The 18,796-nt window shown below is 36.7% G+C and overlaps 1 protein-coding gene across 6 annotated transcripts in view; it reads left to right on the plus strand.

Annotated features, from left to right (window-relative positions):
• The window catches only part of ZNF451 (zinc finger protein 451), an 84,851-nt gene extending 67,475 nt beyond the window's left edge, over positions 1–17,376 (plus strand). For 3 of the 6 annotated variants that reach the window (XM_029945363.1, XM_029945368.1, XM_029945369.1), the window contains 2 exons: positions 6,911–6,979; positions 15,479–17,376. In XM_029945363.1, the coding sequence (XP_029801223.1) occupies positions 6,911–6,979; positions 15,479–15,525 (116 nt within the window). In that variant the 3' untranslated portion in view covers positions 15,526–17,376. The remainder of the gene's footprint in view (positions 1–6,910; positions 6,980–15,478) is intronic. The other 3 variants (XM_029945365.1, XM_029945367.1, XM_029945366.1) reach the window with 3 other exon arrangements.
• The last annotated feature ends 1,420 nt before the right edge of the window (positions 17,377–18,796 follow it).

Raw genomic sequence — 18,796 nt, forward strand, 5'->3', positions numbered from 1 at the left:
GCTCTTTTCATCTTGTAAACTGAAACTTTATACCCATTAAGCAGTAACTTCCCGCTCCCCTTTCCCTAACTCTTGGCAAATACCATTCTTCAGTATTTTGACTAAGTGCTTCATAATAGGTGAAATCATACAGCATTTGTCTTTTTGTGGCTGGCCTGTTTCACTTAGCATAATATCCTCAGGCTTCACCCAGGTTATAGCAAATGTCAGATTTTCCTTGCTTTTTCAGGCTGAATAATATTCCACTCTATGTATATACTTTTGTGGGAAATCAAGTAAGTGTGTCCTGGGTTAAGAGATTATTGGGAATGCATTGCAAAGCAGAAAACTGCTTTCTGGCCTTGCTGAAAACCTCAGCCACGCTTTGCTTATCTAGTTAACATATACTCACTTTGCTTATCTAGTGAATATATACGTGGGGGTTAGGGCCTGCCACTGCTCACAGGTTCCTTAGACCATGTTATTGCATGGTATATTTTACCCTGTCTTTACTTGTTTTTCTGCACGTTTTCTATACATTCTTTCTAGCACATAGCTCACTCAGTATTGTGCAATGTTATCCTAAATGTCTGCTCAATAAATTTTGGAGCTTGAGAGCAGTTCGGAGAAACTTCCCTTAGCCTCCCTCTCACCTCTCTTGACTTGCATGGAGTCTTGAGGAATCCTTTCTTCCATCCTCAGCTTTGCTGGAAAAAGCCAAAAGCTGAACCCACAGACTTTATTTTGCTTATCTGTTTATCCATCAATGGATGCTTGCATTGTATCCATGTTTTAGCTATTGTGAATAACTGTTATGAACATAGATGTCCAAATATCTCTTGCTTTTTTTTTTTTTTGAGAAACTTCCATACTGTTTACCATAATGACTGTATCATTTTTACATTCCTACCAACAGTGTACAAGGATTCCAAGTTTTCTCCATCCCTGCTAACACATTATTTTCTAGGTTTTGTTTGTTTTTTATAGTAGTCATCCTTATTCGTATGAAGTGGTATCTTACTGTGGTTTTGATTTCCATTTCCCTAATGATTAGTGATGTTGAGCATCTTTTCAGTTTTTAAAAAATCTTTTAAGTTTATTTTATTTATTTTGAGAGAGAGGGACTGAACACACAGAGGAGAGGCAGAGAGAGAGGGAGACAGAGAGAATCCCAAGCAGGCTCTGCACTGTCAGCACAGAGCCTGATATGAGTGTCTAACTCTTGAGCCGTGAGATCATGACCCAAGCTGAAGTCGAGAGTCAGATGCTTCCAACTGAGCTACCCAGGTGCCCAAACATCTTTTCATGTGCTACAGCTACTACATTTTAAAAGTAATGAGAATTACTAAAAATTAAGTGCCCAAAGATATGTAGATTCCAATCATTTTTTTCATTTAGACCTAGATTAAAGATAGTTATGTAGCTAACTCTAACATCCAAAAAAGTAAGTTATACTGAATCTCAGTATGTTCAAATTGAGTTTAAGACAAATTTTTTCCTTTATGGGAGGCTTAAAGACATCAAATTGCCTAGTAGTGAACCTTATAAGAATAATCCTTGGATAACTTTATTCCATCACCTTCCCTCCCTAACAAATGGCTTTGTAAATCTTAGAATAATAGCTTTTGATTAAAAATTATATTTGGTATGTATTGGGACTTAGAAAATTTCACAGTGTCCACAAATACTGTCATTCTTCTTGGGCCTTTAAGGTACTTTTGGTTACCACAAGAATGCTGAGGTAATTCCTCTATTCTAACTTATTGGCACAGTGTTCCTGTCTTTAGGTTGAAAACAAGACTGTTTCTTAAGGCAGTGTTGTTCGGGGGTGGAAATCATTGAGCCTTTCTGAGTACCTGTCAAAAGGTTTCTATGTTTATTTCCTCAAAAATGAACATGTATAGGAGCACCTGGGGCTCAGGTTGTTAAGCATCTGAGTGTTAATTTTGGCCCAGGTCATGATCTCAGGGTCCTGAGATCGAGCCCTGCAACAGACTTGGCACTGAGGGTGGAACCTGCTTAAGATTCTCTCTCCCTCTCCCTTTCCTGCCCGCTCTCTCATGCATTCTCTTAGAGTCCGCACTGTCAGCAGACAGCCCGATGTGAGGCTCGAACTCACAAACCATGATACTATGACCCAAGCTGAAGTCAGATGCTTAACTGACTGAGCCACCCACGTGACCCCCTCTCAATTAAAAAAAAAAACCTTGTATATACAATGTTAAATATAATTTCAGGGGCTTTGTGGTCTCAACCAACTAACCCACAAAACTCTTTAGGATATGATAAAAGTTCATATTATAAGTTACATAATGGTGACTTATATGTTATGGTGACTTATGGTAACATCTCTCATATTAGTCATTATTTTTTAGACAGTCTCCTGATTTTTCAGGTTTTGTAAATCACCACCACAGCAAAACCAAATGATAGAAGTTTGAACCTCTTATTTCTTTCTAACTTTTCAGAGATGTTCCACTATTAGGACCAGAAAGTGATGTTACTGAACTGGAGCTTCCTATATAAACAAGGAAGAATCTATTAAATAGTGTCATGAAATCCGTGACGATGTTGTATCTTTAGTTTTTGCCAGTTTTTCAGTTAATGGAAAGTTTTTTTCAGAAAGTATTTATCACAATAAAAATAAAGATATTCAGAGTGTCTGGTTCCCATTATGAATGTCAAGTCAGTTGACCATAAGGTATTACTTTTTTATTGTTAGGGAGAGAACAGCTAAGTAGTTTTACTACTGGTACTCCTTTAAAATCTCTGACTTAAAATAAGTCATTTACTCTTTTTGGCAACATAACCCTTTAGACTAAATTTGAGATTTGAATGTGGCATGACTTGCCCTGTAAATTAAATTCTCTCTCCTCCTAAGTATCAGGGTTTCAGCACCTATATTTTGATTACAGCTATGATAAATGTATAAATTTCTGTAGAGATATTTTAAAATATTTATTAATTTGATACCTTTGGCTCCCTTACCCTTCATCAGTTCCATTTTATATTATACTTGCTTTTTTTTTAATGTTTACTATTTATTTTTGAGAGTACAAGCAAGGGAGGGGCAGAGAGAATGAGGGAGACACAGAATCTAAAACGAGCTCCAGGCTCTGAGCTGACAGCTGAGACATGGGACTTGAACCCACGAACCATGAGCTCATGACCTGAGTTGAAGTTGGATGCTCAGCCGAGCCACCCAGGCGCCCCAGTTGTACTGACTGTTATAAAACTTTACAGGGGATGCCTGGGTGGTTCAATGGTTGAAGCATCTGACACTTTTATTTTTAATGTTTATGTATTTATTTTGAGAGAGAAATTGTGAGTGGAGGAGAGGCAGAGAGAGGGGAAGAGAATCCCGAGCTGGCTCCATGCTCTCAGCACAGAGCCCAGTGCTGCGTTCAATCTCAGGAGCCATGAGATCATGACATGAGCTGAAATCAAGGGTCAGACAATCCACTGAGCCATCCAGGTACCCCTAAGTGTCCAACTCTTGATCTCCACTCAGGTCTTGATCTCAGGGTCGTGAGCTCAAGCTCTGTATTAATTCCTTGCTGGGTGTGAAGCATACTTTAAAACCAAACAAAAAAACTTGCCAAGAAACATGGATCCTTTCTAATAATCCTAATCAGAGGAGCCAGGTATATATTCTCTTCTTCTAGACCTTTTTTCCTTTCTTTTCTTTTCTTTTTTTTTTTTTTTACATTTTAGCCACAAACAAGTGCTCATTCTAATTTAAGACTCCTATTCCAAAGATGCAGCTACAACTTGTCACTTAAATGTTTTAAAGGAGAGAGAAGGAACTAATCTTTACTGAGGGCCTACAAAGTGTCAGCCACTCTGCTAACTGCTTTTTATACTTGTAGTGACTGAATATGTTTAAACATGTTTAAAGAACTACTTGCACATGCTATTTAAGTATCTTTGCAACACTGTGAGGTAGGATGTGTTAAGATTATCCCATTTCATGGAGGTCCAGAAAGGTTAAAATAAGCTACCTGTGGCTACACAGCAAGTATTTTTCTCTTTATCAGTATCTCCTGGTAAGGCTGATCAGTAAAAGTACTGATACAAATATCTAATTTTATGTAGAGAATCTGGTGTGAATTATTGACTGTAACCATCTCCTTGAAAAAGATAGTAAGATATGTTTTACTGTAGTGTGACAACATTGCAGAGTTTGTATAAAGATACCAAATATGAGAGTTGAAAAAAAAATAACGTTTAAGAAAAAAATAGTAACATTTAGGAAGATGCACAGGGATGGGTAGAAAATTAAAAGATTTGATCGTGAATTTTGGTATTTCAGATTATATATCAAACACAGCCAAGGAAAGTGATCAGCACTGTAAGTTCCCTAACATCTTTCATAATTAAACAAAGAAACCCCTTAGCCATACTAAATGACTGAATTTCTATATTACCTTTTTTTTTTTCTTCAACTATTTCACTGGTGACAATTGCTTATGTAAAAAATTCTGGAGGCACCTTTGTAGCTCAGTGGGTGAAGCTTCGAAGGTGTAATCCCAGGTCATGATCTCCCTGCTTGGAATTCTCTCTCTCCCTCTCTCTCTGCTCCTTCCCCCCACTTGCTCACTCTCAAAATAAATGAACTTTAAATAATTTTTTCAAAAAAAGAATTCTGTGGGCTCTTAGAGATCTATTTATATAACAGAACTTGGCAGTATCTTGTAGCATAGTTGAAGAATATTGATTTATGTAAAATTTTCTTTTTAAAAACATAGTTTTATATGTTGTTTATAGTTCTTTAGTAATTAAACATTTTCCTTATGGGTTTATGTAAAGTGTTAACTTCCCTAGAATAGTTTTTCTTAGGTATTACAAGGATGAACTTAATATTATGAATTAATGAAATCAAACTGAAAACAGATTTTACTGTGCTTCAAGATAATTTCTGTTGAATCTGAGCACCATGGGACCTAGAACTTTGTCATATCTGTTTGGTGTATGTCTTCATTTTGGAATGAATGGATGGAAGGAAGCATTAAATATCATTGGTCTCTATGGAATCTTACCAATTATACAATCTTTTAAAATTTTTATTTATTTTGAGAAGGATACAGAGACCAAGTTGAAAGGGACAGATAGAAAAGGATCCAGAATCCCAAGCAGGCTCCACACTGTCAGCACAAAGCCAGATGCAGGGTTCAAACTCAGGAACCACAAGATCATGACCTGAGCAAAGTCCAGACTCAGACGTTTGACCGGCTGAGCCTCCCAGGCGCCCCCATCCCCTGCCAATTACACAGATTTTTAAAGCCATCTTAAGTATGAAACATGGAAGTTCACCCATACCATGAAATTGTGGCTGACTGAAGTAGATTCATGGTCTATCCAATAGGCATTATATAAAATAATTGTTGAGCCAATTCTAAAAGTCTGCCTGTTGTTTCTTCAGCCTGTTAATGAGACTATCTACAGGTTGTTGCTTAGGAAACCATCCTAAAAATCTACATGATACAATTCTTTGTAAGGTAATGAAACAGGAAATAATCATGATTTTCTCTGTTCTACAGATGAGGCTGATTGAGGCAAATAAAACCTTTTTTTAATTTTTGCAACCTAGTATCAAAGCTAAGCATTTGCTTAGGCCTTGTATGGGACGCCTGGGTGACTTTGTTGGTTGAGCATCCGATTTCAGCTCAGGTCATGATCTCACGGTTCGTAGGTTTGGGGCCCGCTTCGGGCTCTGTGCTGACAGCATGGAGTCTGCTTCGGATTATGTGTCTCCTTCTCTCTCTGTTCCTCCTCCGTTCATGCTCTTTCAGTAATAAATAAATGTGAAAAAAATTTACGACTTTGTAAGTGTATACAACCGATTGTAAAAACAGCATTAGTATTTTTGCTGGAATGGCAAAATATGGCTTACAACAAATTTTTGCAACAAAGAAATATAAGTGAAATATAGTGATTTTTTATTTATAAATACAATCTTTAATTTTTAAATGTATATTTAAGTTTTTGCATATTTTCCATAAAAGCAAATATGTCTATATGACATATTCAGTTATTTAAACCCTGATTGAGTCACTATGATGTATATATTGATTTAAATGTGGTTAGGGGCGCCTGGGTGGCTCAGTCGGTTAAGTGTCCGGCTTCAGCTCAGGTCAGATCTCACGGTTCGTGGGTTCAAGCCCCGCATCAGGCTCTGTGCTGACTGCTAGCTCAGAGCCTGGAGCCTGTTTCAGATTCTGTATCTCCCTCTCTCTGACCCTCCCCTGCTCGCACTGTCTCTCTCTGTCTCTCAAAAATAAATAAAAAGCATTAAAAAAAATTTTTTAAAAATAAATGTGGTTAAAGTGATAAATCAAGTATTTGCTCACTGGTTCATATTTTAAGTAACTTTTGCAATACCTGATCAGTGTTGTCATTTTTATAGACATATTTTTCATTCTGAAAGTATATAAGACATCAGGTAAGTGAGTTTGTGCCAAGAAGAAATATTGCTAATTTAAACCTGTATGATTTTCAAAATATAAAAGAACTTAATCTCATCATGTTAAAAATTTCAAGATGATTTCATCTAACTTAAACTTGGGAGTTTATTTGCTAGATTTAAAGAAGCATACTAGCTTTTCTTAATTTCTAGGGGTTTTTTTAATAATATGATTTTATATTCATTAACAGTTGTGCTAAAAGAAAGTTTTCAAATAATTTGAAGATAGAGCTGAAATTGAATTATTTCATTAGCTTTCCCTCCCTCCCCCACCCCCTTGATTTAAGTAGTAGTTGGTAAGCATTTTTTAAAAGCAAACCTATAGGGAAAGTGGTATAATGCTAATGAATTATAATTAGTAAGCTTGGGTATAGAAGAAGTGATTGAAAATAATTTTGAGACTACATTAAATGATGGCACAATAATTTCTTCAGAAATATATTTGTATTTACTGATTCTGCCTTACAGAATGTGACAGTGATGATAACCTGGGTATAAAAAATACTTCAATAGAAGAAGAATTCAGATCCAAGGAAGGTAACTTAATGGGGTTAATCCTTTTCCTACTTCACTGTATTTGTATTTTTTAATTGCTCCCTCTCTTGCCTCTTCATCCCCTCCTACTCCCTCCTATTAACCTCCTACCAGTAAGTTTCAAAAACATTGTTTCCTTGTTTAAAGAAGAATTTGCATTTTTTCATAGAAGATGAATCAGGGACAAAAGCCTAAAATAATTATTTTCTGACCCTTTGCAGAAAAGATTTTCTAACCCTGGGCTAGGAGAAGATTTTGGTTTCCTAATTTTTCTTTATTTCAAGTAGTTTTGAATTAAGAATATTACAAGGTAGGGGTGCTGGGGTGGCTCAGTCGGTGAAGCATCCGACTCTTGATTTTCACTTGGGTCATGGTCTCACAATTCATGGGATCAAGCCTCACAGATCCTCACTAGCATGGAGCCTGCTTGGAATTCTCTCTCTCCCTCTCTTTCTGCCCTTCTCCCCCTCGCACACATACGTTCTCTCCATCTCTCTCAAAAAAAAAAAAAAAAAGAATATTACAAGTTAAACAGTGGAACTATGAAAATAAGCATTTTTATCTGATTATTAATGGACTGTTTCTATAAATTAATTTTTTCCCTCTTCTTAAAGGAAAAGCTATTTTGTTCCATAGGTTAAAGAGAACTGTTTGTATTACTTCACATCAAATAATTTCCTGGCTGTACCACTGTTTAGCTGTGTTATATGCTTTTACTTTGGTTTTTCCATAACAGACTGTGCTTTTTAATAACAACAGGGAAAAACAAAACAGTGATTTTAGAAAATAGTTTAAGCTTCACTGAAGAAGTTTATTACAATGGCATCTTTAACATTAAAGAACAACAGAAGTCTTAATATGTTCTAATAAAGTATTTGTTGTTGGAGATTTGAGAGTGGGAATATGGAGACTAGCAAATTGGCAGGAAAATGTGGCTAAACAAGCATAGGCAGAATGGCCCAACTGATATTTGCCGTGTATTTGCTTGATCTCTCACATAATGCAGTTGTTTAAGAGCATACTAGAGCTCTGTGCTCGTAGGAGTTTGGGAATTGGAGTCTGGCAGTGGACTTGATTCATCCATTCAATGAAGTAGAAAACTCCGGTCTTATAACCAAAATTCAGTGGTTAAATAAAGTTGGCAGTAAATCTACAACCTAATTGGAAGCAAGTTTTTTTGACCATCTTGTTTTCCCAACATGGTTTTTCAAGGTCTAGCTCACTGCTTAGCAGTCACATAATAATGAGTTAAACAAATGAAAGAACTTTTGTGAGTTAAAAAAAAAAACAAAAAACACCTGCCACCTAAGTTGTTTATCAAGACCACTAAAAAATAAATACCAGTGAGCGTCTAAGTACTTCAGACTGGGCAACCTTTATTTTCCACTCATGACTTAATCATGTGGGAAATGCCACACAAAATTATAACTTTAAATAACCACTCTTGGGGAGCCTTTACAGTTTTTATGGTACATAGCTGACCCCAGGAAATCTGAGATATGTATAATGCAACGTGTACCAGAGTTTCTAACATTTTGTTATTTCTGGCTGTTTTATGATTTGGAGAGCTTTTACTGATTCTTCAGATTGGCAAAAGGATTGCTATTAAAGAATTCAAGACAAGATACTTTAAATTTTAGTTGTCATATGAGATAGGAATGTAATGCTCTAATTCCAAGAAAAATCAAAGTGTTAGGTGTGTGCTTTCTTTGTTTTCTGATGCTTTACATAAATAAGTTTGAGAAGCCCACAGTGTTCAGGTAAGTGAAGGAATATGGTCTCCTCTGCAGTTTCCTCTGATGATCTTCTTTTTCCCCTTTCACCCAGCACGCACTAGCTCAAATATCATCTCTTAGGTTGAACCATAGAGAATTGACGTTTTGTAGGCATTTTTGTACGGTAGTACTTCTAGATTTACCATTTTTAGAGAGAACTAACCACTGCCTCTTCTAGGTTCCCTCTGTACCTTACCAAGTAGCTTTAAAATTTTTCTGTGTAGTATCCCTTTGAGAAGTAGGATCATGGTTTTTCGTTATTGTTGTTGTTTTATCTTTTTTCAGTAGCACCTAGCACCTGGTGTTTGGCACTAAATGATTGCTTGTTGAAAAATATACTTATAACAAACTCAGAATATGTCAGAGCTACCAGGACCCATCTCTCTAAAGCTAAATAAGGAAAATTAAGATAAAGGCTGTTTGAGGTGCCTGGGTGGCTCAGTTAGTTAAGCGTCTGACTTTGTTCAGCTCAGGTCATGATCTCACGGTTCATGAGTTCCAGCCGTGCATCGGGCTCTCTGCTGTCAGCACAGAGCCCACTTTGGATCATTTGTCTCCCTTTCTCTCTCCCCCTCCCCCACTCATGCTGTCTCAAAAAAAAATTTTTTTTTAATTAAAAAGAAAAAGTTAAAGGCGATTTGGCTGGGAGAAGAGTGGGTGATCTATTGATCCTACACCATGGAAGCAAAATGGCATTTTAGTCCAGACTTGCTAGCAAAACTCCAAAAAGTTTAAATAACTTCTTCAATCCTCTTTTCATTCTTTTACTTCCCAGCACAACATTATAAATGCCTGACAAATAGTGGCAAAAAGCAGGATAAATTTCATGACTTTTTGCCTTGTGGAATGAATGGTAGTTTCCTTATCCACACTACCCACCCCCCACCATGATTTGTCTCATTGCTGTTTTCTGTAGACCAGTCAGACTCTGACTACCCATGCCATTCATAAAGATCTTCTGTAATCTATTTTGTATACCAGACATGGGAAATAGGGACCATATAGTATGGTGGTGTAGAGTGCAGACTTTGGATTCAGACTGCTTGGTTAAAACTCAGCTGTTAATTAATAGCAGTCATCATATAATTAATATTATGATGTAAATAGTAAAATATTGTGGCCAGTTGAATGAACAAAGGATAAGAGAGAATAATATGCTCATTTTTTAATTCAGTTACTGTTTTAAAAAACACTAATCTCAAAAACTCTGTGAGAGTCAGAATATTCTCTTCATTTTACATAAAAATTTAGTCTTCTAAACATTAAGTAATTTGTGTCCAGATTCTCAGCCTCATAATGATGGGGCATGATTCATAAATAAGTATCCTAACTCCTGTTAGTGAGTTCATTCCTATCCTGCAGTATTACCTCTTTTTCAAAGAGAATGAAATTAAGGCAAAGATGTACTTCCCACAAATGCTCTTTATTTCTTCATGTAACTTTCAGTTATTGTCTAATGTTCTTTCATTTCAACCTGAAGGATTCCCTTTAGCATTTCTAGTAAGGCAGTTCTGCTAGTAACAAACTCCCTTACCTTTTGTTTATCTGGGAAAGTCTTCATTTCTCCTCCATTCTTGAAGACTAGTTTTAGTTCTGCTGGATGTAGAATTCTTGGTTTATAGGTCTTTTTTCCAGTACTTTAAATATGTTATCCCACTTCCTTCTGGCCTCCATGGTTTGGTGAGAATTAATCTATTAACCTTATTATTGAGAATCTCTTATAATGATTAATTGCTTCTCTCTTGCTGCTTTTGTTGTTTTGGGCTTTTGACAGTTTGATTATAATATGTCTCAATGTGGATCTCTTTCAGTTTCTTCTTGGAGTTGAGCTTCTTGGATGTGTAGATTCATACATATCATTTGGGGGTGGTGGGGTGGGGAGAGTAGAAAGAGAGAGGGAGAGAGAATCCCAAGCAGGCTTCATGCTCAGTGCAGAGCCCAAAGCAGAGCTCTATCCCATGATCCCAGGATCATGACCTGAACTGAAATCAGGAGTCAGATGCTCAACCAGCTGAGCCACTCAGGTGCTCCTAGTTGTTTTGTTTTTAAATAGATCTCATTTCTCTGTTGAGATTTCCTATGCATTCATCCTTAAGTCCTTGAAAATATAACTTTTCTGAAATTATTTTCTAATTCCAACAGCTCGATTATCTTGGGGATTTGTTTCAATTGGCTCTTCTTCCTTACCGTTGGGTTATGTTTCTTTTTCCTTTGCAAATCAAGTGATTTTTGATGTATATGTATATTGTGGATGTACATTGCAGATTCTTTGGATTTTATTATTTTTAGCTGAGGAATGTTGGTTGGTTGTTTTTTATTTCCTTTGAAGGCAGTTACCCTGATAGACCTAATCTCCAACCTCTGCCTCCTCCACAGCAGGCAATAGCTAAAATTGCTTACTTCTTTTACTTCCCAACTGTTGTTTTTCACTCAGAATCTTAGATCATCTCCTTTGTATGCACAGGTTAGAAGTCAACTAAGAATTTGTAGATTTTTGAGGATCCTCGTTCTGTTGCTTTCTTGTTTTTTTCTGAGATACCCTTCTTTCTTTCAGAACCTCCCTTTCCCAGCTCCACTTTCTAGCTTCTTTGATCCACAGAGCTTGGCTTTCTGGGTTAAGTTGTTATCTTGTTCCACAAGGAGTGAGGAATACCCTGAGGCAACAAAACCATAAAGCTGAAAGTTGAACCCTGTGCAATTTGGTTCCTTTAGTGACCAGCTTCTGTCCTGTTTCTACCTGATTTTTGTTACTCTCCAGTGCCTTAAAATAGTTCATAATTACTATCTATGGGAGGGTTAATCCAATATAAGCTATTCGAGTATTAATTATAAGTGGAACCATGTACTTCATTTTTGTATATTTTTAGTTTTCTCTTTTTATTCTTTTAATGGTTTGTAAGTTATATACTTTATTTTTTTGTGCTTATGTTAGCATTTTGCCACATTTTTATATGTAATTTAACGACTAAAGTATACCTACATGCTGTCTGCCTCTGCACCAAGAAAAGGACTCCAAAACCCTTCAATTCCGTTCTTCTCCTCCCAACTTAGATGCTGGTATTGCCCACTGTTTGCTTCTCTGGGTGTAAATGTGTATAGTATAATGCACACAAAAATTGTACAAAGGATCTCACATCCCTCAGGTTAAAAAAAATGGAATAACACCAGCATGTTAATTTCCTACGGCTGCCATAACTACATATTATATCTACAAAGTAGATGACTTAAAACAATAGAAATTTATTGTCTCACAGCTTTAAGGGTTAGAAAACTAAAGTTAAGTTGTCTGTAGGGCCATTGTCCCTCTCCTAGATTTTAGTTGTTACAGGCAGTCATAGGCACTCCTTGGCTTATAAATACATCACTTCAGTCTCTGCCTTTGTCATCATGTGGCCATCTTCTATCTGTGTGTCTGTCTTCACATGGTGTTTTTTTCTTATAACGACATCAGTCATATTGGATTAGGGCTCAACCTAGTGACCTCATCTTAAATTGATTATATCTGCAAAGACCCTATTTTCAAATTAGGTCATATTCCTAGGTATTAGGGATTTGGACATAAAGTTTTGGGGGAACATAATTCAACATAACCAGTACCTTAGAAGTGTCCCTGTCATTCCCCCTTCCAGATACTTCCCCTGCACTCCTTCCCAAAGGTTAGCGGCCACTCTCATGTCTTAAAATACTAGTTTAGTAGTGCTGATTTGGACCTTTATTTAAAGGGGATTATACAGACCATGACCAATGGAATTTTCTGTGATGATGAAAATATATTTGATATCTGTACCCATATGGTTACTAATATTCATGTGGCTATTAAGCACTTGAAATGTAGCTTAAATGAGAAACTGAATCTTAAATCTTAATTTTAATTGATTTACATATAAATAGCCACATAGTGTCCATCATATTGGATAGCACAAGCAGTGTCTATATATTCTTTTTGGTCTGGGTGCCTTCTTTTTCCCTTTTTTTAATGTTTAATTTTGAGAGAGTATACAAGTTTGGGGGATGGGGGGAAGTAAGGGACAGAGGATTCAAAGCTTGTTCTGTGCTGACAGCAACCAGCATCATGTGGGGCTTAAAACATGACCTGAGCCAAAGTCATACACTCAACCGACAGCCACTCAGGTGCCCCTATGTCTGGATGCCTTCTAATCAACATTGTTTTATAGATTCATCCAGGTGTTAGCATGTAGCTTTGGTTTGTTCATTTCTAATATCTGGATAATATTCCATTTTATATATATATATCTCAATTCATCTATTTATAGACATTTGTATTTTATGTCTATTTCAAGTGATACTACTGTGAATGTTCTCATACATGTCTCTTAATGCACATACGTGCACATTTCTGGGAATATATGCCCAGGAGTGGGATTGCTTGTGTTCATCTTCAGTAGGTAATGCCAAATTGTTTTTCCAGAGTGACTGTACCGCTTTCTTTTGTCCCAGTGTAGTATATGGTCTACATTTTCACTAATCATTTAAATTTTTAGGTCCCTTTAATTTTAGCTAGTGATGAGCATATACTGTTATTTCTTTGTAGTTTTAGTTTACTTTTTTCTGATGAGTAAGGTTAATTGACCATTTTGACATAATCTTTTGTCTGTACTTTTTCAGATTTCTCCAGTTTTCTTGTGGATCTTTTTATTGACTTTTCAGGGTTGAAAATTTTTTAGTTCTTTCAGGGTACAAGTTTCACATACTGCAGATATTTTCTCCCACTGTATGTCTTGCCTTTTTACTCATTTAATTGTGTCCTTTTTTTTTTTAATGTTTATGTATTTTGAGGGAGGGAGGGAGGGAGAGAGAGAGACACAGAGAGAGAGAAAGAGAGAGAGAGAGAGAGAGAGAGAGAGAGAGAGAGAATCCCAAGCAGGCCCTATGCCGTTAGCACGGAGCCAGACATGGAGCTCAAACCACAAACTGTGAGACCATGACCTGAGCCAAAATCAAGAGTCAACGTTTAATTGACTTAGCCACCCAGGCTCCTCATTTAATGGTGTCTTTTAATGGATAAAAGTAATTTTAATACATTCCAAATTACCATAGTTTTCCATAATCTTTTTTTGAATTCTGTTTAATGTTTTCCTACACTAAGGTCATGAAGCTATCCCTTGCATTACCTTCTAGAAACTGGACTACACTCTTAATTACTGTAAATTTATAATAAGTTTTCATATTTTTTATAAGTCTTGTCACCTTGTTTTTCTTTGCTAAGCACATCTTGGCTTTTCTTTGTATTTCCTCATCCTTTTGAATTCATCTTAGGGCAACTTCCTAACCTAGAATCTAGCTTTAACTTACACATTATACAGTAGGCTATAGTTGTTGTTTTTTTTAAATTTTTTTTTCTTAGTGTTTATTTATGTTTGAGAGAGAGCAGAAGCAGGTGAGAGGCAGAGAGAGAGAAAGGGAGACACAGAATCCAAAGCAGGCTCTAGGTGCTGAACTGTCACCACAGAGCCCAGTGTGAGGCTTGGACCCAAGAGGTGTGAGATCATAATCTGAACCAAAGTCAGACGCTCAACCGACTGACTGAGCCACCCAGGCACCCCTGTATTTTAAATTACAGAAAACAGGGACGCCTGGGTGGCCGACTTTGGCTCATGATCTCACAGCTTGTGGGTTTGATCCCCATGTCGGGATTTGTGCTGGCAGCCTGGAGCCTGAGGCCTGCTTCAGATTGTGTGTCTCCCTCTCTCTCTGTACCTCCACTACTCACATTCTCTCTCTCTCAAAAAAAAAAAAATTAAATTTTTTTTTAATTACAGAAAACATAATCCCACTATCCCAGCTGAGAGGAAGGTGTTGCCGCATCATAGAGGGACCACTGGTGCCTATGACCCAAGTAGCCTCTGAAAGACTGAACTAGATGGGATGAAATAAATCTAGTGGGAGAAGCTGGTGAAGGCCAAGAAATCAACACCTACTTCTACCTTCCTGGGCTTTAGCATCATTCTCAGGGAGGAAATGGAGAAACAGTTATGAATGCAAGAATGACTTTCTTGGTCATTATTGTAGTCCCATGCCAGGTATATAGTGGGCATTCATTAAATATTTGTTAAATGAGTGCATATATATATAGAATATATATGCTTCTCAGAAGACATTACAGAGTCATGAGTTTCACTCTTTGCCTTAGATGCTAGAAAGCGTACAGCTAAATTTTTTAAGAAATTTTTAATGTTTACTTTTGAGAGAGACCGAGCATGAGCAGGGGAGGGGCAGAGAGAGACGGAGACACAGAATCCAAAGCAGGCTCCAGGATCTGAGCTTGTTAGCACAGAGCTCAGCGTGGGGCTCAGATCCACGAGCCGTGAGATCATGACCTGAGCCAAGATCAGACACTTAACTGACTGAGCCACCCAGGCGCTGCAAACTAAAATTTTAATGCCTTTGAGATTCTGGCATTTTGTGGTTTTGCCTGTTTGAAGTCTTATGTTCATTGGATTACCTGTCAGTGATTCTAGAAGTTTGACTTGATATGTCCCTAAATGGAAATAACTTGCAAGTTCCTTATTAAGCTCATATTATTATAATTCTGAGATTATATTGATTCTTATTATTTTGAAATACTCAAATTTTATGAAGAAACTCAAGTCATCCTATGGTTCTCAACTTTATATTTCCTTTCTTCAAAAGACAGATGTAGCTGAGATTTATATAAGGCATGTGTTTATTTTCTGCCCTAATACTAAAATTCTGTCTTTTAATGCAGATGTGGAATTAGAAGAAGCTATTAGAAGAAGTCTTGAGGAAATGTAATTATAAAGGTATTACCACACAACATCAAGTAGCCTTGAAGAGACACAGAATAATGATTCCTTGAGTTCGTTGTCTAAAGGAGACCAGAAATCTGTTAATACAAATGTCTTCGGAAACATGCCTTTTTTTGCTTTTGAATCTGAAACTTGCTTTGTATTTTTGTGCTATTTTGCAAAAATGTAAAGAGGAGTAGAATACATGTTAATTCAAATATAAATCATGTATTCTAATATAGGTATCACAGTTTTCCAGTTAACTTTGAACTTATATATTTAGGTTAAAAGAATTAAAAATAGAGAAGCTCTTGACTATTGTTTACATGTTTCCCAAATAGCATTAGTGCTTCAATTTTATTTGTACTGTACAGATGACTCTAGTTTATTTTTTTAGAGTGAAAATGAATATAAATAAAGCTGTCATTGCTCAGTTTTTCTGTAAATTCTATTTCTTATATGGCAGTAGTATAGAATACCTTTGAGATCTTTGTTTATGATTATTAGAAGAGAATAATGGAAACTGATCATGGCAACAGATTAAAAATTTTACTAGCAGTGCTCTTTGTGGGTTTCACTCAGATGTATATTCCTGCTTTAACTGGAGCGGCACATTGCTGGAATTAAAAAAAGACAAACCCTAATTTCTTTGAAATGATTAAAAAGAAACCTTTCCATTCCTTTTACCTGCTTAGACTATCATGTGACTTGTATTATCTACTATTTAAAGGGAATGATGTCAAAATGTTTGCAAATAATTAAATGTATTTTTAATAATATTAGTCTTTTTTATATATATTTGTGTAAACATAATCTTCAAAAAATAATGTTGAAGGTCTACTCAGGAGTAATCTTCCTTAATTAACCCTTTAAAAATTTTATTTCATTTTAAGTATTTTAATTTTAGTTAATCATTAAATTGTCAGCCTCCTACATTTCATATTACCCATTTAATTTTTAAACGTTCAGGCTCCATTGTGAATAATTTAAAAAGCATTACATAATTAGAAGACTAGGTAGGGCTTATCATACTCTCTTTGTGTATATGCTTCATAACCAGAAATGTATTTCCTAAAAATTGTTAGTAGTAATTCCATATAAAACTTAAAATTTTCATAAATATAAAATTTTCTTTTAAGACAAGATTATGGCTAGAATTTTCTTCTTTCTCTGCAACTAGATATTTAAGTGTAAAATAGAAGTGCTAGTTGTTTTTGTTTGTTTACTATAGTCTTTCCAATCCACATTAGAAACCAGTTTGTGTTTTTATTTCTTAAGATGTCAGTTCTGTCCTACCTGCTTGCATTTTTTTTAACCAGACATGTAGGTTGAGAATTTATCAGTCAGTTTCCCAAAATGACCACTTTTCATTTGTGTGTTAAAGTCATCAAGCAAGGCTTTAGGAGGTAGTCCTGAGATGGACCGTAAAGACTTCCCCAGGAGCCTGCCCCATAGTGAGGAACAGGAAGGACGGTCCAGAGAGAAGAGTGCTGACGCAGATGTGGGAAGGGAGGTCAACCCCTCGCTGCCAGCGGTGCCACACACAGATGTTCTGTTAAGAAGCTTTTGTGGTGTGTATGGTAGAGAATAAATGAAGTTTTTTATATGACAGTACTGGGATATTTCATCATGACCATTAAAAAAAGATAATTGGGTGGTTTAATGTTTTAATTAATAATTGTCACTGTATTTCCACTTAAGCAATTAAAAATCATTTTTAAATTACTTCACAATTTGAACTTAATTTAGACACAAAGAGGAGAGGTAATCAGTGGATGGTATTACAGAAAATTATGGGTTTATTATATTATCAAAAGTAAATGATTAAAAAAACAAAAGTAAATGTTTCTAACATTGACAAAGATGCTGATCTTTTCATTACATCATTCACTTTTTTACTGATTCACTTCCTCACAAAGTATATTTTGAGTACTTAGCATGTGCCAGTGACTGTTCTAAGCACTGGGGATAAACCAGTGAGCAAAGCCAAGCCCACACTCCTTTATGGTTCCCGTAACTGGCGGAGAGAGGGCTGGATAGAGTGTTATCCATTATTGTAAACACGTGTATCCAATGGTGGTAATTAATGAAGGAAAAATAAAGAAGGGAAAGATTCGGTTTCTGAGAATAAATGGTGTGATCTGCCTTATTTAGAAGGATTACTGTAGTTACTGTGTTGAGAACATACACCAGAGGCAAGAGTAGAAGCAGGAAGACCAGACGGGAAGGTGTTGGGAGTAATCCAGGTGCAAACTGACGGTGGCTGGGAGCAGAGTGGTAGAAGTGGAACTGAGAAGAATCTGGAGTGTGTTCTAAAAATAGAGGTGAGGGCATTTACCGATGGATTGGATCTATAGGATAGGAGAGAAAAAGTCCAGGATGATTCTAACCTTCACGATAAGACTCTCACATCATTCACAACAGGTCTTTGGATTCCAAGTTTGTGTCATGATCATGGCAAAATACATTTAATTAATTCAAATAATCCCCTACACCAATAGTTTATTAGTATTTACATTGAGTTCAGAGGGAACTGGAATCCCGGTTTACAGCACTCCTGTCTGTTCAGGTATTTAAATGGCTTTGATCGCAGATTAAAGGCTGCGGTTCAGCTTTAAGCTGTTATTATCTATCATATTATGTGCCCTGTATACATATTCTCATCCTTGCGATATGAGGCGTATAGCTCTAATGAGATGGGAGCAAAGCTCAAGTTTTAAGTACATAAATCTTTGTACTCCCAGTCGTGTTCTTTCACTGACCTTTATCGTGTCTCCCCTAGTGACTTGCCGCATCTTTTTAATCAACAGGAGATTGAGATAAATTGGGTCTGAAAGTCAAAGAAAGATGGGGTAGCTTTTTCTCCCCCCTCCTTCACCCCCACCCCTTTTAAGCTTCAGGGGAGTTGTCCAGGCTTTCATTAATTCCTCTTCAGGAAAGGGACTGGTAAGACAAGGTCAGGCAAGAACAGACTGCCGAGAAGCTGTACTTAAATGCCAGCTGTGCCACAAAGGAACCTTTCGCCCCTATCAAAGGATTTTAATGGTTTTGGTTTAGCCATGAATTCTGAGCGCTGGGAGAAAAGAGCGATGCCATCGCTGAGTAATACCCACAGCCTACCGTTAGGTACCTCGGCGTGTGGGAAGTTGGCTACATCCAGGCTACACAGAGTCGAGGGGTAGGGGACTGTTCGTGAGCCTCTTCTGGGATTTCGGTTGCTTCGGGGTCTGGAGACCAAGATGGGGCGACCGCGTTAGGTCCTCCCCTTCCTTCGTCAG

Source organism: Suricata suricatta, chromosome 7, assembly GCF_006229205.1.
Source record: "Suricata suricatta isolate VVHF042 chromosome 7, meerkat_22Aug2017_6uvM2_HiC, whole genome shotgun sequence".
NCBI classification, from domain to species: Eukaryota; Metazoa; Chordata; class Mammalia; order Carnivora; family Herpestidae; genus Suricata; species Suricata suricatta.